Raw genomic sequence first — 25,916 nt, 5'->3', positions numbered from 1 at the left:
GTGACTATCGGTAGGGTTGATCTGTCTCACAGATAAAGATTCGTGAGACCGTCTCACAAGAGATCTACTCTTTATAGAGAAACTAGGATCATCAATCCATGATGTCACAAATCTCATTTTATTACAATAACGTAAATTTTTTATTTTCATAATATTTGATTATTTAAATAAACCTGCTGTTCTTATTTATTTGTTTGTTTTCCTTTTAAAATCAAATTCTTTAATTATTTATTATTAATTAGTTTCGATTATTTTATCTATTCAAACATAGAATCTATCTTAAACTTTATCCTTTCATATTCAAATTGTTGCATCAATTTTGTTTGCATATGTATAATAAGTTTATATGGATAAAACATTTGTTTTTTTTTTTTTTATCAAAATTATAACTAGTGGTTTATATCAGCTCAATATTATATTTTGATTGCACTCATAGCATGCACAATTATTATTTAACGACAATTTTTGCTCAATAATTGTACTTCTTAGGATTAATAGAAATATTACATATGACTTACTTTGATACCGATTGTAGATCATGCAATTTTCGTTTTACCAAAAATTATAACAATTGAGAACGATACAATTCAAATCTTTTAAACATTAAAATAACTAAAATACTATGTTTCAATATCTTTCCTAACACAGACAATAATTGATTCTCAATACTTTAAATGCAACATATTTTGTGAAAAAAATAACATGTTTATTTTAGAAAATAAACTCAATTTTGTGTGCTTGTTCTTATTTTATAATATTTTTTAGAAATTATTATTTAACATTAAATATCCAACGAATAAACATCCATGAGACACCAACTTACTAAAATCCAATTGAGATAATATTATTCAAACTACTTATAAATTATTGGGAAATTTAGATATAGTAAAATAAAAATGACATATTGATTGAGTTGATCACAAATTGGTAAAGAATGACCTAAGATAAGATTCAATGTTGGTGGTGGGGTTTGAAGGATAAGATAAACTAATGATTAGTATGTAGATGATAAAGAAAATGATTGTGGTAGGATTGTAATATATGGTATAAAATAATATTATGTTTGGTAAGATTTTTAAGTGTAGGATAATTTTGAATTTTTTGATGAAAAGACAAAATTGCCCTTTCCCTACACGGCGGCGGCGACGGCCGGCCGGAAATGGTCGGCCGGAAACGGTTGACGGGGGCGGCGGCCGGAAACGGCGCCGGAAAAATCGACCAGCTCCGGAAATGCTCGGCGCCGGCGCCGGCGGTCCGTCGGCGGTCGGTGGCGGGAAGTGGTGGTGAGTTTGAATATAAGAGAAGGGTAAAATTGGAAAAATAGGAGGTATTAAGAGTTGGATAAATAATCATAGGGGGTGAGGAGGTATTATTTTAACCTACCTAATATAACCTAATCATTCATAGGAGGGATTGACTTGGTTAAATAATCACGCGTACCAAACAGCTGACTAGACATAATAAAAAAAATAATCCCGCCAAATCACATGTACCAAACGCTTCCTGAAAGACAAGGTAGACAGACTGAGGGGTCTGAAAGTGGACCAAACTTGGCTCATTGTACTTTATTTTTTACCAATCCAAATATGGTTTTGAAATTTTTAATAATAATTTTTTTACGTTGCAAATACTGCCTAAAATTTAGGTTATGAGCAGTTTACATTATGGTAACCATATCAAACCAAATTGAAAAAACTCAAATAGGATGGTTTGGATCGGTTTTATACAGTTACGATTTTGATTAATTTTGAAATCAATCAAACCTTAAAAATTGGTTTAATTCAATTTTGTTATAAAGACAAGTTAATCAAAATGATCCAAACATATTACATTGATATAAATTTTTGAATAGGTCTCTTGTGAGACGGTCTCACGAATCTTTATCTGTGAGATGGGTCAATCCCACCGATATTCACAATAAAAAGTAATATTCTTAGAATAAAAAATAACTTTCTCATGGATGACCCAAATAATAGATATGTCTCACAAAATACGACCCGTGACACCATCATAAACAAGTTTTTGCCTAAATTTTTTTTCACGTTGTATTTTTTTATATGTATGAATATTTTATTTGGCTTTTAATTTGTCTTATATTATTAGTGAGCTTTCTAATAATACAATTATATTGAAAATTTTGTATTGCATATTTTAACACAAATAAACATAATTACAACTCTAAAATTTAGGTTTTTTTTTTGTAAGTTGCAAAATTTTATAACATGCATATGTATTTTAATATATGATTTTTAGTTATAATCATTTTAGTTTAGGATCAAATAAAATGTCTAATCTACTTTTGTTAAGTCAACCGTCTCTTTTTCAAAATTATAATATCACATGCATTAATTTATTATGAAAAACAAAACTTAAAATTGGTCATCCCAAACCAAAATTAATGATATGGCTTGGTTTGATTATAAAATGGTTTGATTTAGTTTGAAATTAAAACCATTATAATATAGTTTGGCTCGAATTTTTATTTAAAATTAAACCAGTTCGTAGTCGAAGAACCCTAACTTATATAGATGGTATCCTCGAGAACTATTTCTCAAGTTGTTAGATTCTTGAACTGCTGTGTATAAGCATATCTACCATAAATTTAGGTTTTATTAATCAAAATACTTTTTTAAAAAAAGAATTTACAATTTTACAGGCGCAAACCTCACAATTCCTCCAACCCAACCTCTTATTCTTTCTTATCTCAATACATGAAACTACTTATTTTATAATAAAAACAACTGTAACAATATTACAGTCATAGGGACTGCGAATCATTTTAGTTCTGGAAGATTCGACTTTCTGCATCTTCACCTTGACTCCGATTAGCAAAATCCAGGTAACCCTGCTCCAGTTCAAAACATTGTTTTACACTATACATGGATGGCCAAGATTCAGTGTATATAGTGCAAAAAATACAACTCAACAGCATATGAGAATTATATGATCAACATTTGAGATGTTCCTTTCCTTAGATTAGAGAACGGCTAATTTTACATTTACATCAATCTAAAAGCTAACTATACAAGTATTTCACATAACTGCGTCAAGAAATTGATCTATTCTAGGCTCTAGCTGTTTTATGGAACCAAAATTTGCTAATGTTCGATCAATGAAAAAAGTCGGCTTTCAACTTATCGTTTTTAATCCTTTGAACTAGTTAAGTGGTCAAGGAAAAGATACTCAGCGACTCTGATTACAAGAGGTTGTCATTGATACCTGAAGGATTCCAACGGCAGCAAATTTGTCCACAATTGTCTTAAATTGCACTGGATGCAAATTCAAAGGCTTCAAGAGGAAATCGACGCTCTAGGTACATCCAGAAATGTATTGATCAGCAACTTCATCTTGTGAAAATTATCTTTCACAGGTAACAAGTTCCATATTAAATGCATAACAGAATACAAGCTCGACATTTAATGATACACAAAAATACATATACAACTTATCGAAGCAAATGTGATGCATTAGAGTCTTTATAGAATTTAGAATAATATCTTACATTTTCCAAAAGAAAAGGCCGTAAATTTATAAGCTTAAATATTTAAGGTAACTCCAGTTTATTTTTAAAATGCAAAAACTCTTACTTTTTAACATGTCAATAATCTAAACATTGTGACAAAAAAGACATTTTATAATTTACTAGAGTTTATCTTATCCGCAGAAATTGGGCAATTGTTTTATTCAAGGCAGATATTTTATAATCTCTATAACATATTATATTTCTCGAGGAGCTTACCACATATTTAATATAAAGTTAGGTAAACACCATATGTCTTGTGGAACTGCTCAGCACAATTGAAATCCTAAGGACGGTGTTGATCGAGGACTTAAAATACATAAGACCAGAAGTAGGCCAAGAACTTTGATTAAGAAATATCGAGTAAATAAATATTTTGATTAAAGGTCGTTAATGATCTATAATTGTTCCAAGTTGCAAATGAGACAATCATGCAAGTTGAATAGCTCAAGGAGTCTTCTGGGAACAACCAGTAGAATGTATAAATCAGTATCAACATTTCCACCTGCCTGGAGATAAAACATTGTGGCAATGTTAGTTTATGTTTCCCAGAAATGAAACATTTCTCGGGAACATGAACAAAAATACTCGCATTATTTTTCCCAGAAATACGGCTTTCCTTCACTCTCACATTTCATCGCCCGAAACTCAGACATGGCATTACGTCAAAAGTAGAAATTATCTCCTGAGGAAAACATAACCAAACATATATTGCATATTCGCATTTACCACTTATGGGAGTTGTAGTGCTAAAGCTTTGTGTTCATTAGCGTGTGCCAAGAATACATCAATGATATATTTCAAATCCTTCAGCTGCACATACTACTAGTTATCGAAGGGAGTTTATATATTTGAAACGAACAGATTTTACCTTCGACGTGAAGCACTCATCCCAAAAGGTATAATTCAAATCTTCAAATCTCCCTGTTTTAATAAGGTCATCAATGAAAAGCTTCACTTGGACTGCCTGTCAAAGAAAGGCACCATGAAATTTATTATAAACGAAAAAATGATACAGATAAATGTGATATACACGTGATAGTTAGCATACATTTCGGCTGTTTTTTTGCCTATCGAAAGGATAACCAAAAACGAAGCCTGACAACGAAAACTCAGAGATCTGCATGCATACATAAAATCATCAGCGGCAATAATAAATTCAATTGATTATAATAACCAGCATCGGAACGTTTGGAATACCTCCATCAATATGATCAAAGTTACCATGATATATTTGTCACTTAAAAATTAATCGTGAACTTAAAAATTGAAAATACCAGAAAATGCAATATAATCAATTGCATAACATTGGAAAGTTCAAAGGAAAAAAGACAGATCTCCATGTGTATGGGAAAAGCATTACCAAAGGCATGTTCAAATGAATGCCTGAAACCGTAGCAGCAATATGCCATTTACTTCCTAATCTTTTGAAGATTCAACATTTCAGTTCATATTTTCGTTAAAAAAATACGTGAGGGTTATGAAGACAGGAAAATTGTATTGATAAGCACAAAATTAGAACTACTTTAAAGGCCTTTGCACAGGATTAAAAGAGACCAACAAATCACAGCGAATTTTTACCATCTACATTTCATACTTCAAATATCCTCTAAATATTATTTTTTAACAAAGGGCAGCAAGGCAGAGAATTAATAATACAAACAGCAAATATACTCACCAGACTTTGGAAATCAGTTGCCATCAAGTCGATGTTCGTTTTTTTGCGAACCAAGACACTGCAGGGAAGCAACAATATACATCAGGTCATTCAAACTGATTTATCAGCAAACCACCTATCGATCATTATGAGTAAAGAACCTACACCACACTTCCATTACAAAAAAATAATAAATTATTCACAAATGCGATAGATAAAGTAATACAGCCACATTACCTCAAGGGTGCTGCAATTTTGTTATTGGGGTCAGAAAGAGCGAGGCCCACGTACTTATCACCCACATCCAAGCCAAGCAAACGCCTTTTCTTTAACCCGTTTGATTTGGACAATCCTTGGAACAACTTCATTGGCTTTAAGTACTTCATCTGTGTCATTTGTCGCAACCCAAAAGCTTATGAATAGCATTGTAAAAATCAAACGAATTCATTTTCACAAATTCAGGCAGATATATTTTCAGTTAATCGTTTTATCAAACATTTTACGTACATAACAACGAATTTCTTCAAAAAAAAAAAGAAACAAAAGGACCACATTAAGGCGAGGTATCATACATTCACATCGTGTATACTATAAGGATCCGTATATTTGTAAACAAAATTTTAGAAGAGGATCACCTTTGGGGAGAAAATGCGCCAACGAATGTAGAAAATATTTGGAAATGGAAATTATTGTGGAGCTTCACTGTACGGAGTCGGTGATCAATTCGATTGAAAAATAAGAATTAAACTAAGGGGGCGTTTGGCAGGGGTGATTGGTTGGGTTTATTTTTTTAACCCACCTAATCACATGTTCTCCTATGAATTATTAGGATATATTAGGTAGGTTAAAATAATGCATCCTCTCACCCCTTAGGATTATTTATCACACTCTTAATCAATCACATTTTTCTAATTTTAACGTTCTCCTAAATTCAAACTCACCACCACTTCCTTCCACCGACCGCCCACCGCCAACCCCTGCCGCCGGCCAACTACCGTCGCCGGTCGATCGCCGCCGCCACCTCCGGCCGATCGCCTCCTCCTCCTCCGGCCGATCGCCGCCGCCACTTCCAGCCGACCGATGCCACCTCTTGCCGACCGCTGGCGCCGCTTCCGGCCGACCGCCGCCGTCGCCCACCGACACACAATTAAAAGGGCAGTTTTGTCAATTCATAAAAAAATTATTAATTATCACATTCTTATCCATCATACCAAACATAATATTATTTTATCATTATATATTATATTTCTACTTCAATCATTCTTTTTATCATTTCTCTCTTAATCATTTCATTATCCTATCCTCCAAACCAAACACAGCCTAATAATAATTCAGACATGTAAATAAATGTATTCAAATAGTAAAATACAATATAAGAAGAATGTGAAATATATCCGATTTTATTTTATATAATAATAAACATATCATTATAAAATGCTTCCAAACACAATTTCAACTTTTTATTATACATCAAAACCATTGACTGTTAAAACGATTTATTTTATAGAAAGTTCTTATATATATATATATATATATAAAATTAGTAAATATTTGATTCGTTTTCACCTTTAAAACATTTAAACAAAATGAAGTGAAAACCTAAAAATATTACTTTTTATTGTGAATATCGATAGGGTTGACTCGTCTCATAGATAAAGATTCGTGAAATCGTCTCACAAGAGACTTACTATAAAAAAAAAAATAATAAGTATATTAAAGTTTATGAATCATCAAAATACATACTCAAGTTTGCTTTTTCCTGACTTGCTTCTAATGATTTAAATTTAAATACAGGAATATTGGAACTTGAATATGAATCCAGTTAATTAAATTTACATGCATCCTAATGTGTTTGTATATGTATTTTTTTAATCTACAAATACATAATATAGTTGTCCACATTATTGATAGGACTTGAGCATAAACCCGAGACTTGTTCATCTCAGGCAAAAAAATTATAAAGAAAAACTAAATCTGTCATAATAAATTAAGAAACAAATCTACCTACATATTGATTCTGTATGATTTTCAAAATTAAATAAAATATAAGTAAATAAAAATAACCATTGTTTATGTCTTTAAAAATCAAAATTTAAATAAAACATTATAGAAAAACCATGATGGTACATTATGTAAATGAGAGAGAAAAAAAACAGTAATGGGTAAGATGTCGGTGGGAAAGGGAGAAATTGACAAGAATAAGCATTTAAACCCTACACGCTCGAAATAGATCTGCATTAATCTCAACCCAACACGTTTGTGTGTATCTATCTGTATCTATTTCATATATCCATATTTATCTGCCTCCGCCTATACGTATGCCCCTATGATTTTTCATTTCAGACTCCTTTTGATTCCAAATCAAGGTTTTATGTACTATTTTATATATTGCTTGATACACATATAAACGGCGTAATTGGTGTTTTGACCAAATCAGGTTCAGGTTCAGGTTCAGGTTCAGCCAAGTAACTTCTTGAAAGGTGCTTTTTCTATTCTTAATTGATATGCACCAAATTTTGGATATGGTTTTTTCGGATTTTTGTGTTATTCTATTATGGCTTTAACATGTTTTTGATTTTTTGAACGGGATTTTTTCTACTTTTCTTTGGGTTTTTTTTGGAAACGGGGTTTTAGGATTTCTGTTTCTGGGTTTGTAATATTGTTTGGATTGACTGAGTATGTATGTTTTACGTGTGTCGACATAGCAAAAAAGATGTATTTTGGGATGTCTTAACGAAAGTTGGGAGCTTTTGAATAATTAAAAAATGGGTTTGGTGCTTTTGAGTTTTCCAGAGGTATTTTTTTCCTTCTTAAAGTAGCTCTCTCTGTATCTAACTTGTGTATGTTTCTCTCCGGCTTGGGAACTTGTGGAATGTGATTGCCTCGATGATTTGAGCTCGTGCTTTTTGTGAATGAAGCTGTTATGCCAAGTCTGAGCGGAGAGAACCCAATAGACTAACTCGGTACTCTAACTGATCACCTGATATGGAATATGTAATTTTACCCACTCCTTGAGAAGACGGGCCAAAGGGTCCAGGTTTCATTGACCCTATCCGTATTTGATGTATATGATTTAGTCCATTCTGTAATTGGCTCTCATTAACCAGTTAGCATTTTATGTGTACACCTTAATCCAATTCATAATGTAATGCATACATCGACTATAATTATCGATACTTACTGACTTACTGATAATAGCCTCTTATTTTAGGCTGTCTCCTCTCACTTGTCGACTCTTAATGAGAGCACTTCGTTCATAAATCTGCAAAGGAGATCCAAAACCTTAATGACCAACCTTCTAGCTGGGATAGCCCCTCAAACTTATTAACCACTCCTGATTTTTATTGTGGAGCCTGAAGCCAAACGTGGACACGTAGCAGAAGCAAATGCAAATGATAAGGTTTTTGTTTAAGACTTTTAAGTTTCTTTGCTCCCCATATTTGTAAAATGCCAATTTCATATAATATCCAGGGATTATTTGATCAGCTGCAAGTTACTGAATGGTAATAGCTAGGTCTTGTTGGTCGGCACATGCGTGCCAGTAATAAAATTGCAATTTCAGTTATATGCGATGTGTGAATGGTTTATCCCGATGCTGCACCAAACATAATACTTCTGAAACCACTCATTCTTGAATATAAGCATGCCTATATGCCTGGCATTGGGCTTCTCAAATTAACCATCCTAATTGCATATTTTATCTTGGGATTAATAGAATATTCTTTTGGATGTTCCTCGGACTTGAGTTTTTTTGTTCACTTGGTGTGTACATTGTTTTGAATTAGAACATAATTATTCTGTGTTGATACTTTAGGCATTATATATAGAAGTATTAACTTCCATGTTAACCCTTTTTTGAACTCAGATTGATGGCCTTTCAGCTATAAACAGTGGTTTTTGGAATTTTGGAAGTTTGAACTTTATTTCTGTCCACTCCAAAAAGTGGTTGGATTGGGATGGGCTGCCACTGTTCAAAGATCACCTTCCACTGTTCAAAGATCACCTCATGTTGTTTTATCTCAGATTATGATGAATCAGTTCAGGAAGCCAAGAATGCTGGTTTGTAGAAATTTTTTTTTTCATCTTATGTTAAATATGTTGTCAAGGAGTTGAATTTGACCGCTTACGTTTGTTTCAGAAAATGAAGATAAAGGTGAAATTAGTGGTTTGCCTGCATTTCGTGAATACTCAATTGAACAACTCAGGATAGCTACATCTGGATTTGCGGTGGCGAACATAGTTTCAGAACATGGGGAGAAAGCTCCAAATGTGGTTTATAAAGGGAAATTGGATAATCAGAGGCGGATAGCTGTCAAACGCTTTAATAGGTCTGCTTGGCCTGATTCCCGGCAGTTCCTGGTAAGCAGGCACTACGTGCATCTTTGCCTTTCTGTTTATTGAGAAATTTTTTCTGTAAAATGATGTTGTCTTCTGTTATTTCTCTTTAACGTTCCAAGTTTGGAGTTGTGAGTTGCATATTTTGATTCTCTCATAATTTTTGCAATATATCATACTGTTATATCTGATTTAAAAATATTTGGCTGGAAAATATGTTACACTGTTTAATACATTTTTAGCTTTCTGACCACAGTGTATATATCTTCTTTGACTCATCGCATGATTGGAACTTCAGGAAGAAGCAAGAGCTGTTGGTCAACTCCGAAATAATAGAATGGCCAATTTACTTGGCTGCTGTGCTGAAGGTGATGAGAGGCTGCTTGTCGCTGAATTTATGCCCAATGAAACACTTGCAAAACATCTGTTTCACTGTGAGTGAATTTGGTTTGATAATTATGTTGCCATTAGTCATACATTGTGCAATCACTAGTTACTATGGAAAACTGCTCATTATTATGGCAAATTGTTCTGTTGGAATGGTATCTGCTATGCTCAGTTGAAATTTCCCTTTGCATGACACGTGCTGTTATCTTGCAAGTTTTGTTCTAAATATATGTGATATGCTCTCGCTGTCTTTCTCTCATACTGAGTGTTTTTCTTTCGAATAAAATAATGCTCACATTATCCACTGTCTCGTTGATGTAAATAATTACAAGCTTTCGTTTGTCTTTGACTATTTTATATTCCATTATAATCCAATTGACCAATGTGGCCATGTCTGAGACTGTCTACTTGTACCATGTTAGTTGGTACCTCACTTAGACTTCGATTTATGCCTTGTTTTAATATTACTAAGCTTCATTTCTACGTGAATTCAGGGGAAGCACAACCAATGAAATGGGCAATGCGGCTTAGGGTTGCTTTATATCTCGCTCAAGCATTAGAATATTGCACGAGTAAAGGACGGGCTCTTTACCACGATCTTAATGCCTACAGAATAGTCTTTGATGACGTTAGTTTGAAATTCTTTCATCTCAGTTGTCTGTCGCTCATTATTTCCCATGGTTCAAATTCTAACAAGTATTGACACAAGTATAAGTATACTGGTAATTCTGTGCTTCTCATTGTGTATTTTGTATGCTACAGGATGGCAATCCCAGACTATCATGTTTCGGTTTAATGAAGAACAGTAGAGATGGAAAAAGTTACAGTACAAATTTGGCATTTACTCCTCCAGAGTACCTAAGAACTGGTATCATATCTCCTTTAGAAAGAAGTATCTAAACCCAAACAGCATGATGTCGGATTACCACAGGATGGTCTTCTTGGTTCTTATATCTATCCATATATTTTTGTTTACGAAACTTAATATATTGGCTCGCTGAATTTTTAGGGAGAGTTACTCCGGAGAGTGTAACGTATAGCTTTGGCACACTTTTACTTGATCTCCTCAGTGGTAAACATATTCCACCAAGTCATGTAAGTCTCATTACTCTCTGTTTTTCTTAGTTTTACAAGATACATTTTGTTTGGTAATATCGCAAAGTTAACGGCTCATGAAAAAATATGCTAGTTGTCAGTCAACTTGGAAGAATGTCTTGATATTTTATGCTGTTATAATTTATATTTTGTATTTGAGATCTTGTCGCCCATGGATTGAAAGCTCTTATTTTGTATGTTGAGCTACCACTTAATGAGTCGCGGCGGTTCTTTTTAATTACCCTCCTATCTGTAATAATTCTCTCTCTCATGGTTTTCATAATACTTTTGTATGTCAAATTTTTTCAAATTTATACCACCCAAAACAGCAGGGACGTCCCACAAAAACTCACATGCATTCACGCAATTGTTTCTGTGTACGTGAGAGTGATTTATCCCATTGGCCATTTATTGGCAGCATTTATTAGTTTCTTGATGAGTTTGGAGTTCAAGAAGTAGTGATTTATAAGAATATTTTGTTTATTATGTTTCTTCTGTTCTGTGCATTTTCTTGTGCAAAGTCTCTGCCTGTGATTGAGACACAGGTTTATCTGATTGATATTGTCTCAAGTTGTCTGCAAATCTGAATTTGCTCCAATTTCTGCATCAATGTTCGGCTTTTAAGTAGCCTTGCAATCAGTTCTAGTCTCATGTCATGCATGCGTTTCAGGCCCTTGATTTGATAAAGGACCGAAATTTCCAAATGTTAACCGATTCTTGCTTGGAAGGTGAGCTATCCAATGATGATGGAACTGAGTTGGTTCGTTTGGCATCAAGATGTTTACTGTATGAACCCCGCGAGAGGCCTAATCCTAAATCACTAGTTGCCGCATTAGTTCCTCTTCAAAAGGATACAGAGGTTAGTTCTTCTATAAACGTGCAACTGCCATTTGTTCGACGAAAAATCAGGTATTAGGTTCCCCCTGTTTGTTTTGCCTTATTTCCTTGTTTGCTTCTAATGTACAATGCTCATATATGCTTGACTGTAGGATAAAAGTAAACAGTAACCCCCCTATGTTGGAAAAAGTACCATCTTTTTTTGGACTAATGACTGAAATCAGTGTTTGCCCAACATGTGATGATTTCTCGAAAGAGATCTTTTTACGGTTGACTTTGTGGCATGTGAGCATGGTGTTATCGACATCACAGAAGATATCATTAAGTGTCTTAATGAAGAAAATTTGAAATATTATCTATTGAATTAATAATTAATAATAATATAGCTTTTTTGACGTTGTGAAAATTAAATAAAAGTAAAATTTTGGTAGATGTGTAAGGTTTATGTTTCGAGGGAAGAAAAATTAAACGGTAGGCTTCATTTTCAGAATTCCGACTGGGCCAGACAATGGGCATAAACATGTATTGATTGCAAAAAAAAAAAAAAAGTGAAGAAGAAAAATAAGTAGTTAACAACTACTTAAAAGAGTCTTACACCTCCATTGCTTGAATACTTCGAAATTTATCTTGTGAAGTGTGGGATATAAAGAATTGCCTTTCTCGTATTAATGTATTTTAGGGGGACGACCCTGAGTAATTCTTTTGCAGGTTCCTTCTCATGTATTGATGGGTATCCCTCATGGTGAAGCGGCTATGCCTCTGTCGGCCCTCGGCGAAGCATGCTTAAGAATGGATTTAACAGCCATACACGAGATATTGGAAAAACTCAACTACAAAGACGATGAAGGGGCGGCAACGGAGGTATGTTTCTCGCTAATCTTACTGCCGTAAAATTATTTTCCCTCGCCTATTTTGCTGACAAATGAAATGATTATTTCTCTTTATGCAGCTTTCATTCCAGATGTGGACAAATCAAATGCAGGAAACTTTAAACTCAAAGAAGAAAGGTGATGTGGCTTTCCGTCAAAAAGATTTCCGAGCTGCAATCGAATGTTACACACAGGTTAAAACTTTGACAAACCTTCCCCTTTGTCTATAGAAAATAAAAGAGAAAACCATCACAGCACGCATTTTCTTGAGTATCTACAGTTTCCTGAATGGGAAAATGCGTTCCTATTATGTTTTTTTTGTAGTTTATCGATGTTGGAACCATGGTATCGCCTACAGTTTTTGCTCGTCGTAGTCTTTCACATCTTATGAGTGATATGCCAGAGGAGGCCCTCGATGATGCGGTGCAGGCACAAGTTATATCTCCTGTTTGGCACATCGCATCATATTTACAAGCTTCCGCTCTCTTTGCGATAGGAAGGGAGAATGAGGCACATATTGCACTTAAAGAAGGTTCAATTCTTGAAGAAAAACGGACCACACCGTCCTGAGTAATTCAGGGGAGATCTTCTATTCATGTCAAAAAGATTGAAGACTCTCTTCAACTTGAAAAGCAGCAAATACACTCACTTTTTTCTACCATGCTTGGTTAAAGTTTCTGATTATTTTGGTTTTGAGGATTTATTTCTTGAAGCTCAGGACGCCTGGACTAAACTTTTCCAATAACACATTACAGTTCAGAGCAACTGAAAGGGATAACATGTTGGTTGATGGAGGACTGGTTCTTTAATTTTTTTAAAAAATTAAAATTGTTGTTCTTGAAGAGATTTACTGTACTGTGATTTGTGTACAGTAGTGCTACATGGTTTGTATTGTTGGTGGGATTTTTGTGGAGATTAATTTTTGGTATTGTATTTGGTGTAGTATGAGATGATTTCTTGGTTTTGATTGTACTGGAGTTTGAAGAATTATTTTTGCATTGATCGACATTGTTGGACCTCAAATCTTTGCTGATTGGCTGTTTTATTTCAGAAAAGATCTTTTAGTCTTAAGAAGAATCTGAAGCGTAGCAATAAATTGTTCTGATTAAAAAGTGTACATTTTTTTTGTTTCTTTTTTGTTGTAGATTTATATCAGTAGTTTCAAATTACAATATTATGACAACAATAACAGAAGTTCAACGGTCATGTGAATCTAATCCATAGGTATCAGAGCTGTTTTCGCAGTATGACAGGGAGTATTTACTATTACTACCATTAAAAAATCTCAATATCGTATTCCAATAATCCTTTCATCTAAATATATATATTTGTATATTTTTTCACATATTAAGAAAATCATTAAAAAAACAAAGTTCACAACCAAACTTCATTTTATCCTTATTTTATTTATTAAAAAATAATTATATATTTTCAAAAACTTAGTTAATAGATATATATTAGTAAAATACAGAAAAACATTAAGTAATAACTGTTCATATTTTAGACAACTGGAAAAGAAAAAAATGAAGCTTGAATGGGTAGGACAGAGATTTTACATATGATTTTCTATCTAATTTATTGTCGCTAAAATCCAAAATAATCGATGATATATATTGTTTCATGCTGGAATTTTACAAGTCTCAAACACTATAAATGCAAGCAAGATATCTAAACGCAACATAGCAAAGGTGACAAGCACAATACATCGATCCTGACATGTATTATTATTATTTATTACAAATTAACGCAAAAAAAAAAAAAAATCAAATTTACTTAGCCCGAATTAATCTTAAGTTACACAAATCGAGCACACTATGATCCAAATTCTAGAAGTAGTGAAATTATTATTATTATTATTATTATTATTATTTATTATTAAACATGTATTGGCCTCGGGTGGGAATTAGAACCTACCACATATCCATAGACATATCTATTTCGAGGCATTAGGGAGCTCTTGTCCACTGGAAAATTCTTAGCCTAGCTAGCTTAAATATGTTTATATATTTAAATTAAATATATTGTGTAATTTATAATGCTTTAAATTCTATTAGAAATTTGATATTTTTTTAAACAAAGACAACGAGAAATTATATTATGAAATGATCAGATTCTACAATTATGTTTGATTTCTATTCATGTCGGCTAAACCCTGCATTTATCTCGTAATTAAGAGATGACATGCCATCAAACCAAGAGAACATAGTGAAATTTTGTTCAAATATAAGTCTATATATATAGAAGCTAGGTTGGTTATTCCAGTTCGATTCGAGCACCGACGACGACCGGTGGAGCTCTCCGGGATTCATTTATGTTCAGAGTTCAGTTGAGAAGCATACAAATTTTAGGGGAAGAATTTGACCTTGATGGAGAGCGAAACACATAATTCATACATATAAAAAAAAAAATGTAGAGCTAAAAAATAATTCAGTCGATGCCAAGGAATGTTTTGTCTCGTCCCTCGGCATTCACAAATTGATATCAAATACGTAAACTTGTGGCCATGCAAGCGTCATGTAAGTAACTGGTTGAAATTCTGCCACAAACGAGATTTTTTTAAATATTTTTTTGGGTATATTTGTTTTATTAATTTTTATATTTTTAAAAATACTTATTACAAATTTATTTGGTGATCAGTTTGAGTTTCAATATTTTTCGAAAATATTCTTAGCATGTCGTGTCATGAATCAGGATAATTAAAAAAAAAATATTGAGGGGACTCACCAACCCTCCGCCCCATGCGTCGCTTTTGTAAGTAAGACGATACGATTATTTTATTTTTAATAAAATAATTGACTAAGAATATATTTTAAAAAAATTATTTCAAAAACCATGCCGCTAGGCACATATAAATATATACGATGAAAGAGTAAAATAAATTAAATTGATTTATTTATTTCATCCACTATGTCATCAAGTCATAATATTGTAGCTTGAAATTAAATAATAATATTGATACATAATTAAGGCGAATAAATTCAAGTCAAATTTTGCTATTATTGTAATTGATTAATATAAGAGAAGTTGTTCATAAAGTAATTACAAAATTGGTTACAAAATTTTGTGAGACAGTTTTACGAATTAATTTTAATAGACAAATATTCTATTAGAATCACTCTAAAAAATTTATTTTTTATGTTAAAAATATTATTTTTATTATAAATATGAATATAACTAACATTCTCACGGATAAACTCACAAAAAACATGCTCTTTTAACTATTATTAAGAATTTTGATAATAGATACAAATTTGGTGTCTTGGGCTGGACAGTTTTTATTTTATTTTTTATTTCTATTTTTTCACTTTATTATTTTAAATTGCAATATAACTCATTATTAATTTTTACAATTATTACATTACTTTATTAACAAATAAACAAATTTAGTATCTTGATCTAAGTTTTTTTTTTTTTTGGTTTTTGATTTTACTATATATAATGTCAAACTGCAGTTAGATCATTTATTAATTTTATAAATGTTATATTTATTCGAATATAAATCAAATTAATTATAAAAATTTCAGAAAGCGAACAAGCCTACCTTTTTTGCTTCTCACCATTTTCTTATATAATAATTTAAACCACATTCGTTTATAATAATTATCGGGGAAGGTGCAATTCATGCATTATATCTTGAGTATGTCTCTTGTAAAATGGTCTCACGAATCTTTATTTGTGAGACGGGTCAATCCTACCGATATTAACAATAAAAAGTAATACTCTTAGCATAAAAAGTAATATTTTTTCGTGGATGACTCAAATAAGAGATCCGTCTCACAAAATACTACCCGTGAGATCGTCTCACACAAGTTTTTGTCTCATATCTTAGATATCATTAGAGAATTATTATCCTTGGTACTTAATAGCTTTATGAACAAATTTTCTTATGCATATAATTTAGTTCAAATCGAAATTAAAACCAAAACAATACCCAAGTTTGTCCCTAAAAGAGAGTATCTGCTCTTTTTTCTACCAGATATCATAGTTATCGGATATAATTAACTTTTAATTTTTTTTAAAAAAAAAATTATACTCAAAATATAAAAGTTCGATAATCAAATTCCGATTTTACCATAATGATCATATATTTTAGTTTCATAATTTTTAGAATTCACAGAAAATGAGATAAATATATAATATATATGGATTTTATGATTTTCGATTTGCAGTCCTTTTTTTTTGGCTCACCTTGGTTAGTACTTAGGGAGTGTCACGACACAATTCGTGGTATTTATTTTGAAGAGATGATAATCTGTGTCTCTCTATTTCACGTGTTTTTTCTTCCTCCGACTTCCCTCAAGAAGTAGGCCAAAGTTGGCTCCTAGTATCCCGGTAACAACCACCCCTCCCTCAATTGCGCCATCGTGTTTCTTGAATATTTTGTGCACTGTTTCTCGGGAAATTCTGTGGTCGGGTAGTGGATGTGATGAAACTTTTTCATGGGCGTGTTTAAAAGTTATAGAAATGGAGAAAACGTGGCGATTATTAACAATTTGGGTTTGTATGAGTGCTTGTTTTTCTTGATTTCTGTGTGTTTGATTAAACTTTTTCACATCTTTTTGGGCTTTTGCGCTTCTTTGATGCAGGGCGGGGTTCTCTGTACCGCAACTTGAACTCAAATAACCGATTCATCAATTATCTAGTACTTCGTTGATCAACGGGAAAGGTGTAATCTTGTTAGTGCAAATTGATTACCAAGAATTCCAGAGATGAAGGGGGACCCGAGTGTTGTGCTATGGCGTATGTTTGATATTCTTGAACCAGCCATGGTCGAGGGAATCCTAAGCTGATTTCGATGGAAGGGACTGTGGAAAAACGCATAATTGGTAAGAATACAAGCCCAAATATATATATATATATATAGGTAATAGGTGAAGCTATTTTCTTATGCCGGCACTGTCTTCAAAATGAGCTTGTCGTTTTTCGGCCATAAAGACTGATATCTTGCACTGTCGTTGAATAAATTTAACTACTAGACGCAATTTCTGGTTGTGTGGGATCATTCACAGTAAAATATGTTTTATGCATTGGTAAAAAAGACAATCTTTTGGCGCAGAGATGTCATTTCATCAGTTGAGTCGCATATATCAAAGGTCTTTACTCCTATCCATTTTTCATCTTTAAACTAGTTTGTGTTATATTTTGCTAGATCAGCTTGTTGCAGACTTTGGTAGAGTCAGAGTCTATGCGAGGAAGACAAGTTTGAGAATCTCATTCAAGAAGACGTGTCCTTTGAGAAGCACAAGACGTGTCCTTTGAGTAGCACAGAAACAAAGTATCTTCAGTGGGCATTTGAATAATGCAAAATTCAGCTGAAATCTCTTCAAATTAGCGGCCAATTATTGAAATGATGGGGGCAATCTGCCCTCAGAATGATGAGAACAATATTCAACATGCTCGGATGAGGGCCAAAACCTTTGTTGATCAGATGTTCAGTGACAGAAAATTCATCTACAAACAAGGGCCGTCTGAACACAGACCCTTTTCCTATGCATTGGAAATTTTGAGTTCAAACAAGGATTTGTTCATGGAATTTTTGCCTGGACCGAAAACAAAAATTGCTAGGTTCATCAATCCAGTTCTGAACGACAAATTATCAGAATGTGAAAGCGAAGGTGCAACTGGTTTTGCACAGCGTAGTATGAACGACCACTACTTGAAAAATATTGATCATAAGGGTCAATATTCTTCTGAAACAAGTTTCAAGGCCCATCCGGATAAGATAGTAATACTGAATCCAGCTTCCACGGACATCAAGTATTCTCATAATGTGACATGCCATTGCTCATCCCTGCTGGCTTATAAGAAATCGAGGGGAAAAATACCGAAAGCAAGACCTGCATCATTTTCTCTCAAAGAGATGAAGAGGAAACTGAAGAATACATTTATAGGCACTAGAACAGAACCAAACCCGTTTTTTATGGATGGCGATTCTCGTAAACTTGCTACTGGTAGATCGATTTTTAAAGTTGGAGACTTTAATTGTTGTGAAGTGGAGACGAAGGATTCTTTCAGTTTTTCGAAAAATGTAGAAATAAAGGAAACTCTATTCAAGAAACCATGGCTCAAATCCATAAAGGGACCTGATATTGTTTGTATGAGTAACACTCTGCGCAAAAAATTAGACTTCCCTAGTGTTGGCCTATCCAGGAAACAAGAATTTGATGTGATGTTCGAGCCAAAAAGACACGTTTCTCCAAGAGTGAATCATGTAACTGAAATTGAGATCTCGATGAAGAAAAAATCCCCAAACACCTTAGAGCAGATTATCTCCTCTCCTGATCCTGATGTCTGGCTTATTAATCGGAGGATGAATGGTCAATATTGTCCTGGTTCCGCACAGATGAGATTTAGTCCTTTCAGCAACTCTCTTACTCTAAGTCCATCGAGACCAAATAAAGAGGTTACTTCTTGGGATGATTTTAAGATATACGATGGTTTTGAGATTTTGGAGAGGAAGACAAGTTCATTCTCGATTCCAAGTACTGTTGATCAAGCACACGATACCGCTATTGCTGCAACCAACTATATGAACTGTAATTTACATGGTTTTATGTTCTCTTTAAGTTTCTAGTTCAGCGAACTGTTAGTTTATCTGATTGGCTTCTTTCTGCAGGTAAATCAATGATAGAGGACAAGAGCTGCAATCAGCATCCTGGATTAAGTTATTCAGAATTTTTGATTGAAATAAACAGCGATGATGTTATCAAAACTAGACAAAGAATTGACAGAATCAAGGTACACGAGGACATTGTAAATGAAATTCATCTTATGATGAGTGGCAATGTCCCTTCTTTCCCCAACTTTGAATGATTACAAAGCTAAAGGGCGTCCGAGAAGGCAGTCACCCGTTCCATCCATTTCTCTTAAATAAATAATTTAGTACATAATTTTTTTAACTCTTTTTACTAATATCAGCCTTATCCTAAATTGTGGCTCCGACCCTGATTTGATTACTAACTTCATATCCTCCTTGCACAATTCCACGTTTGCAGGATCCACTTTCTAAGAATGAGATATCGGTACCTGCAGTTGACGAAGTTCCATCAACCCCTTCATTCAGTTACCAGTTGAGCATGTCTGACAGCATTAATTATCAGGAAGAACATCAAAGCCCAGTTTCTGTTCTCGAGCCATTTTTCACCGACTCTATCAGTCCACAAAGCATCTTGCTTCAAACTGGTAAAATTAGTATAGATCATATACATAAATTCATCCAAGTTATTCTTTTTTATGATGTCAAAAAGGCCTCACCGAACAAATTGTATGACCATTTGACAGCTGATCCGGAGCCAGTACAGCCTCTTCATCTTGACTTCGAGGAGTGCTCATCAGAGTCAATCCCTCAAAACCCACAAACCAATGCAAGTTCCAGCGTGAATGAAGACAATGACATCTCCCGTTACGTGCATTTGGTGTTGCAAGCTTCTTACTTGAACTGGGACCATCTATCAGCAATGAAGCCACCACACCAAGAAGTGCTCGATCCCTCATTATTCGATGAAGTTGAGTTTCTCCCTGTGGACTCTACCACTGATCCTAAACTCTTCTTCGATCATATAAATGAAGTCTTACTACAGATTTATCTATGCCATTTCTACTTTCCACCTTCGATGGCTTTCGTAAAACCAAAAATGGTACATTTTCCTCTTGCAGAAGCCGTGCTTTCTGAGATCATGAGAGAAGCTGACTTCTATCAGCTTCCCCAGAGCCAGAAAAGAACTTTGGATCAGATAATTTCAAACGATGTTACGAATTCAAGATCGTGGCTTGATATCCGACTTGATACCAAGCAAATTGTTAATGATGTTTCAGAAGAGGTTCTGGAGGAATCTATTCTGGATATAATACTTGAATTCCTCATTTGATCATATACGTAGCTTCTTGTTCTAAGCACGTTGTGTACTCAAGAGAATTAAATTATGTTATATCCTACGACGACTACTTGCTTCAAGGATTGATCTCCCCCTTAAAATAACATTTATATATGCTGTGACAATATGAACGTGAAGCTGTGATGATAGAACACTTGAAAAACCATGGCTAAGACACACGCGTGAACACTAGATTCGTTGGATGCAACAGATTGCATATATAATAAACAAAAAATAAAATAAAATAAAGTTAACATGCTTATAGAGCACATACATGGATGTGCATAACACACTTTGATCGTAGAGAATTTTTTTCTCAGTTTCTCAATAATTATAACTTTGAAAAACATAATTATCTTACTTGTCCACATCTTTTTTTGGTATTCAAACGATCAAATTTAATTACTTGCAAGCTCTAAGATCAGTTCTCAATTATCAACCAATTGTACTAGATTAGATCATTTGTGGAAAGATAATTATGTTTCGAGACTTAAAATATCTATAATTATGAATCCATAAATCAGAGTTAAAATTATAGTGTTAGTTTCTTATTACATACATATGCAGCCAACGTGGCTTCTTCATTAATATTTCAAATTCCTTGAATTAATATATTAATATCTTATATTTTTAATTGACGAGTTAATATATTTTAATTTCGTGTATCGTATATATATGTTTGGACTTGGAGTTGGACATGGCTTGGATTTGGACTTGCTGTATGTATCAACGTCGTTACATTCTTCATTCTTGGCCGTAGAAATGAGATGATTAAAATGGTAAAAAAGATGACAGTGACTTGAAGATAATAAATTGTTTTTATGAGGATCGTTAAATAATGATAAATCTATAAATACACCAAATTGTAAACGGAAAAAGAACTTGTATCTGAAATGAGGGTCGCATGAAAGCTCCATTAGCATATAGAAACCAATTCAAGATCTTAAATTTTCAGAGGCTAGAACGGAGACAAGATTCAATGCCAAAAATAAGAACATAAGAGAGAAGCAGCTCATCTTTTCCATCAACCACATTCTACTATAGGCCGTTTTGTCTCAGTTCATCCCCCGGAAATTAACAAGCTGTATGAAAAGGGTTCTTGAAGATGATCAATGTTGGCCAGTAATGATGGGAGGCCCGAGCTGGAATGGCTGATTTCTTGATAAGGAAGATTGTTATCTCCAAGCTATTCGTAGTCGTATAATGATGGAATAGGTCCAAGATCGACCATGTCATCGGAAATCAAGTCAGTAAACCAAAGTTGTTTTCCGGAAGCAATTTCCATAACCATCCACCCAGATTATTGTTCTCAGATTAGGCTCATTTTGTTGCGCCCGTAGCGCCAAAAGATAGCACTTCACTGGAATCATGTCGTGTTCCCGACTCCCCTGGGATCTGTTGTAAACATAACACAGTAACTGCAAGAGTCGAGTCGGGAACGAAGACAATTTAGTATTTATTATCATCAAATTAAATATAGCAAAAGATCATAAATGAATTCCAAAAATATTTTACCAGCATGTCCTTAGTGCTCACGATCATATGTTGTCTTGAAGGCTGGTCTGCAACTACGTACTCGTGCATGATCCAATTAGCCTTTTTGATTTGAGGAGACTTTAATTTCCTCGGTAAAAGACTAAAGTTTTCTTGAATCCAATGCAGACATCGTTGTCATATATTGGTTTACTAGATAAAGTGGCCTTCCAATACTCATTACCAGCGGCTCGATTAAGTCGGTTCCTGTTTAGATACCTGCGGTCTCTCGGGGTAAAGAAGTACCATTCATTTTCTCCTAAACTCGGATAATATCATGTAATTAAAATTAAGAATAAAAAAAAAAAACCTGGTATGAAAAAAAAAAAAAAAGAACATTAAAATTAAATATGCAAAGGACATTAAAGAGCTAGGCTTCATTCATCTCCGGTGGATGGATGCTGGGAATAATTAATCAATAACTATATCTACGTACAGGCTCCGTCTATCGGCCAATATTTACCAGTCAACTCCTACGGATCATGCTTGTAAAGATTGACGCTGCAGATATTGAATGGGATCGGCACATCATTGAGCTTCTTCTTCGAGTAGTGATTAATGAGGTCTTGGTCCGTTGGGTGGAAGCGAAATCCCAGAGGAAGATCTTCAAGTAGTTGTGGAATTAATGAAGTTCCACCTTGATCGTCTATGCTACCAAAAAGTAGTGGTTTGTGATTTCGATACATCTCATGCATGATCCAAACAAATATATTACATCCAAATTTAAATATAATATATCTAATATATGATATAAATAGTATGAAAGAGTATATTTGAGATACTTTTCTGCTTATATATATATATATATATATGTATGTATATGTATATATAATATGACATCTGAACTTGGACTACTGGTCTTTGCTGTATCGTACTCTAAAACTTTAAAAATTCTAAATCATCCCGTGGTTTCAAAGAAATTTTTTCAGAAATGAAAATTTTGATATGTATTTGGTTTAATTGTCTAATTTGTGTATATAAATTTTTTATTATGGATATATGTAATGCAAGAATAATTTAGGTTAATAGCATTGATCATACCGAGTTACCAGCTTCTATGTAGTGTTTAGAAACATTTAAAAAAATAAAATAAATCGTATTAACAAATATAAAATGATAAAAATAAAATAATTCTTGAAAGTTAATATGAAGCGTCCGGAATTTCATGCAGAAATAAGTTGATGACTCAAGTGGAAAAAGGCACGTCAAGGGAAGTTGGCATCAGATCACGCTCAGAACGAACAGCACCTTCAGGGTACAGGAAGAACAACTTCAAAGAACGAAGCATACATCGGTAGTTCGCTTCCTGAGCATCAAGGGAAACGAATGTTTCTGTTCACGGCAGTCTCCAATGCGTCAACATGCCTTCGGACAATTTTTCTGATATTTTGTCAAGGGAGCAAACTAACATTCTATACGTCCCATCTCAAAAAAAAATCAAACAGGGAGGCTAGTGAAAAGCATGATGTTATGACTATTTGTAAGATCGTACAACAGAATGAAAGTTGATCATGGATACAGTTGCGCGGCAAGTGTGTCCATGCCCTTCATTTCTTCATTTAATCTGTACAAGAATATATAACACAAGAAAAGTAGAAATGTAGTATGATACCAACAAAACTGCTCATTGCAAGAGAGGATAAAACGACAAAAAAAAAACAGTAAAACTATCCACCATGGTTACTCAAAGCTTGCAGAAACACATATAGTAACATAATCATCATTGCACATTCCCGTTAGACGCAGGTCGACTACATGGATATTAATTCTCCAAACTAAGCACGTGCCATAAACATACAGGAACAAAAATGACGAAAAAAATCAGGCATCAAAAGTCATTGCTCTACAACATGCGCCCCCCCAGTTATAAGTTACCTCTCATCTGCAAGTTTTTACGGCTGGTGTTTTATCTTAACATTGTCAAAGCGGCATATATTGCAACCTTCAATTCCTAAATTGGATACACTGGTATATTGTGGCCTGTAAATTTTGTTATCTGGACACGTTCGAGCGAAATGGCAATAAATTTTTTCCTCCGGACGTGGAGTTAGATGGTATACTGGTGTTGCAATTTATTCATGAATTTGCATTTTCCTAGATAGTAACTGTATTCTTCATATTGCGCATATTGATGTGTCATTAGCTTGGACATTGTTCAAATGTGCCAAGATTGGTAGCCCTTCAAATGCAGTCAACTTACGAAATACTCATCTGATGACCCTTTACTTTCAGCATGGGTATATTCATTCATTCCTGCCAGTACTCCACAGATTTGATTCAACCCAAAAATTGATGGAATAAAAATCAATGTAAGACATACCAGTTCTAGACCTCATTTCAGAAGTCCATACCTCTCGAAGACATACTCAAACACTAGGGAAAGAGTAGCTTTGGCTTTCACGATTTTGTACAACATGAAGAGCGAGGCAACACAAAACAATTTTATCATAAAAACAAAAAACATAAGAAAATTTGTCTGTAGACAAAAAGGCATTAAGTAGATTGTAGGGTAGATTTTTCATTATTTCATCCACCATAATTTCATCTTGTCATAGATACCGGGAAAAAAAAAAGAAAAAAAAAAGTGTAACAGTTGCCAGTTTCTTAATTTTTGGGCATATGCTGCCAACATAATAAGCAGGACTTATCATAGCACGTTTAATTATTTACAGCTTCTTCAGCAGAAAAAAACAATTCAAGCCAATAACTAAATACTGGTTTACTGTTGTGTGTTGATATCAGAAAAATAGCTACACAATCAAGCATAACTCATTACAATAGCCAGTATGAAATTGACGAGATAGACTCCTCTTTTCCGAATATCACATATGTAAGGAGTTAAGTGCAACACTGACCTGAGGCAAGAATTTACGTAACGATTTCCTTTTGTGGATGCATCAAGCACTGCAAAAACAACATATCAAAATGAAAGTCCTTTTGACATCAATAATAAGCAGACAGCTAAACTATCAATTCAAAAGAAAATATCTTCTAATGATCGCTGACTAAAGAGAACTGAGCATCCACTATGGTGTAACAACGTGAGAAAATCATTCTTTAATCAAATTCCAAATAAGAGTCAGCTCGGGATTTGAATCGCCATTGATGGGGTAAAAAAGAAATTACAAAAAATCATTACCAGTTTCTTGAACGCGTCCCGCAGCATCACTAAAACAGCTCATATGCTCCGCCGTGCTGCTCGTAGCCTAAAAATAACATTTCTCTGTTAAGAATGTAATCTAGTAAGAAATTGAATCAAAAGATGGGAATAAAATATAGTAGAGAAACATCAGCGAACCTGAGAAAGCGATAAGCGTAAAGAAGAGAAGAGACTGGAGAAGCTATCGGCGATAGCAGCGGAGTCCCTCTCCACCGCTTCTAGAGCTTTCAGAATCTCCTTCCTGCTAACAGACGGCGCCTTATCACCGGAATCGTCGTAGGTTGGATCGTCTTGTGCTGAATCACCCTCGTGCTGACGTGGCGTGTGCGTATCGGTTGAAGCCTCGCTGATGTTGGTGGCGTTTGAGTCTGCCATCGATGGAGGGGCCGGGGTAGTAGTTCGGGTTAGTATTTACCAATCTCGAATGCGGGCTTAAATTCAGAAGTAGTTTAAAATTATTAGGTTTTTTTATTTTGCTATTTTGAAAATATATAAATAAAAAATTCGTTTTATAAAATTGACTAGTAACTATATTTTATGAAATTTTTTGAAATTTAAAATAGAGTACAATTATCACAAAATATAAAGTGAAATAAAGCTCAAGTTTTTTAATAATTAATAATTATGATCCACACGAAGTTATTCGAAG

At 33.9% G+C, this 25,916-nt stretch overlaps 4 protein-coding genes across 6 annotated transcripts; 2 read left to right on the top strand and 2 right to left on the bottom strand.

Annotated features, from left to right (window-relative positions):
* Positions 1–2,629: 2,629 nt before the first annotated feature.
* On the bottom strand, positions 2,630–5,922 carry LOC142545333 (uncharacterized). 2 transcript variants are annotated; one of them, XM_075652460.1, is made up of 7 exons: positions 5,750–5,889; positions 5,415–5,563; positions 5,199–5,256; positions 4,572–4,640; positions 4,392–4,487; positions 3,220–3,309; positions 2,630–2,845 (listed from the first exon to the last, which is right to left on the bottom strand). In XM_075652460.1, exons 2-7 carry the CDS (start codon positions 5,561–5,563, stop codon positions 2,780–2,782), a joined length of 528 nt encoding a protein of 175 aa, XP_075508575.1. In that variant the 5' UTR covers positions 5,750–5,889; the 3' UTR covers positions 2,630–2,779. The 2 variants fall into 2 exon arrangements, with proteins under 2 accessions (XP_075508575.1, XP_075508574.1); XM_075652459.1 differs by having other exon boundaries at positions 2,631–2,845; positions 5,813–5,922.
* Positions 5,923–7,412: 1,490 nt separating this feature from the next.
* On the top strand, positions 7,413–13,723 carry LOC142545332 (serine/threonine-protein kinase BSK7-like). Of its 2 annotated transcripts, none has more exons than XM_075652458.1 (11): positions 7,413–7,657; positions 9,043–9,236; positions 9,316–9,536; positions 9,811–9,946; positions 10,394–10,527; positions 10,662–10,767; positions 10,909–10,994; positions 11,665–11,853; positions 12,540–12,692; positions 12,781–12,894; positions 13,025–13,723. In XM_075652458.1, the coding sequence occupies exons 2-11, from the start codon at positions 9,134–9,136 to the stop codon at positions 13,268–13,270; spliced, it is 1,488 nt and encodes a 495-aa protein (XP_075508573.1). In that variant the 5' UTR covers positions 7,413–7,657; positions 9,043–9,133; the 3' UTR covers positions 13,271–13,723. The 2 variants fall into 2 exon arrangements, with proteins under 2 accessions (XP_075508573.1, XP_075508572.1); XM_075652457.1 differs by lacking the exon at positions 7,413–7,657 and adding an exon at positions 8,437–8,577.
* A 3,171-nt stretch (positions 13,724–16,894) lies between these two features.
* On the top strand, positions 16,895–20,683 carry LOC142545331 (uncharacterized). The gene is made up of 6 exons (XM_075652456.1): positions 16,895–17,032; positions 17,287–17,526; positions 17,850–19,236; positions 19,317–19,438; positions 19,696–19,882; positions 19,982–20,683. The coding sequence occupies exons 3-6, from the start codon at positions 18,048–18,050 to the stop codon at positions 20,566–20,568; spliced, it is 2,085 nt and encodes a 694-aa protein (XP_075508571.1). The 5' UTR covers positions 16,895–17,032; positions 17,287–17,526; positions 17,850–18,047; the 3' UTR covers positions 20,569–20,683.
* A 2,533-nt stretch (positions 20,684–23,216) lies between these two features.
* On the bottom strand, positions 23,217–25,700 carry LOC142545330 (uncharacterized). Its single transcript, XM_075652455.1, has 5 exons — positions 25,406–25,700; positions 25,247–25,313; positions 24,963–25,011; positions 23,627–23,671; positions 23,217–23,487 (listed from the first exon to the last, which is right to left on the bottom strand). Exons 1-5 carry the CDS (start codon positions 25,640–25,642, stop codon positions 23,421–23,423), a joined length of 465 nt encoding a protein of 154 aa, XP_075508570.1. The 5' UTR covers positions 25,643–25,700; the 3' UTR covers positions 23,217–23,420.
* Positions 25,701–25,916: the final 216 nt, after the last annotated feature.

This window comes from Primulina tabacum, chromosome 5 (genome assembly GCF_025594145.1).
Source record: "Primulina tabacum isolate GXHZ01 chromosome 5, ASM2559414v2, whole genome shotgun sequence".
NCBI lineage: Eukaryota > Viridiplantae > Streptophyta > Magnoliopsida > Lamiales > Gesneriaceae > Primulina > Primulina tabacum.
The sequence above is the reverse complement of the archived record's forward strand: the minus strand, read 5'-3'. Positions and strand labels throughout refer to the sequence as shown.

What these genes read in the sequence shown, in the direction of transcription:
- LOC142545330 (XM_075652455.1), bottom strand. Translation starts at nt 25,642, where the DNA reads ATGGCAGACTCAAACGCCACCAACATCAGCGAGGCTTCAACCGATACG. An exon ending in TACGTAAATTCTTGCCTCAG is followed by an intron (nt 23,672 to 24,962) that starts GTCAGTGTTGCA and finishes ATTCTTGTACAG; the next exon opens with ATTAAATGAAGAAATGAAGG. An exon ending in GACACACTTGCCGCGCAACT is followed by an intron (nt 23,488 to 23,626) that starts GTATCCATGATC and finishes ACAAAATATCAG; the next exon opens with AAAAATTGTCCGAAGGCATG.
- LOC142545331 (XM_075652456.1), top strand. Translation starts at nt 18,048, where the DNA reads ATGATGGGGGCAATCTGCCCTCAGAATGATGAGAACAATATTCAACAT. An exon ending in TGCAACCAACTATATGAACT is followed by an intron (nt 19,237 to 19,316) that starts GTAATTTACATG and finishes TTCTTTCTGCAG; the next exon opens with GTAAATCAATGATAGAGGAC. An exon ending in AAAGAATTGACAGAATCAAG is followed by an intron (nt 19,439 to 19,695) that starts GTACACGAGGAC and finishes CCACGTTTGCAG; the next exon opens with GATCCACTTTCTAAGAATGA.
- LOC142545332 (XM_075652458.1), top strand. Translation starts at nt 9,134, where the DNA reads ATGGGCTGCCACTGTTCAAAGATCACCTTCCACTGTTCAAAGATCACC. An exon ending in TCCAGAGTACCTAAGAACTG is followed by an intron (nt 10,768 to 10,908) that starts GTATCATATCTC and finishes CTGAATTTTTAG; the next exon opens with GGAGAGTTACTCCGGAGAGT. An exon ending in ATGAAGGGGCGGCAACGGAG is followed by an intron (nt 12,693 to 12,780) that starts GTATGTTTCTCG and finishes CTCTTTATGCAG; the next exon opens with CTTTCATTCCAGATGTGGAC.
- LOC142545333 (XM_075652459.1), bottom strand. Translation starts at nt 5,563, where the DNA reads ATGAAGTACTTAAAGCCAATGAAGTTGTTCCAAGGATTGTCCAAATCA. An exon ending in CAACTGATTTCCAAAGTCTG is followed by an intron (nt 4,641 to 5,198) that starts GTGAGTATATTT and finishes GTATGCATGCAG; the next exon opens with ATCTCTGAGTTTTCGTTGTC. An exon ending in GGCAAAAAAACAGCCGAAAT is followed by an intron (nt 4,488 to 4,571) that starts GTATGCTAACTA and finishes TTTCTTTGACAG; the next exon opens with GCAGTCCAAGTGAAGCTTTT.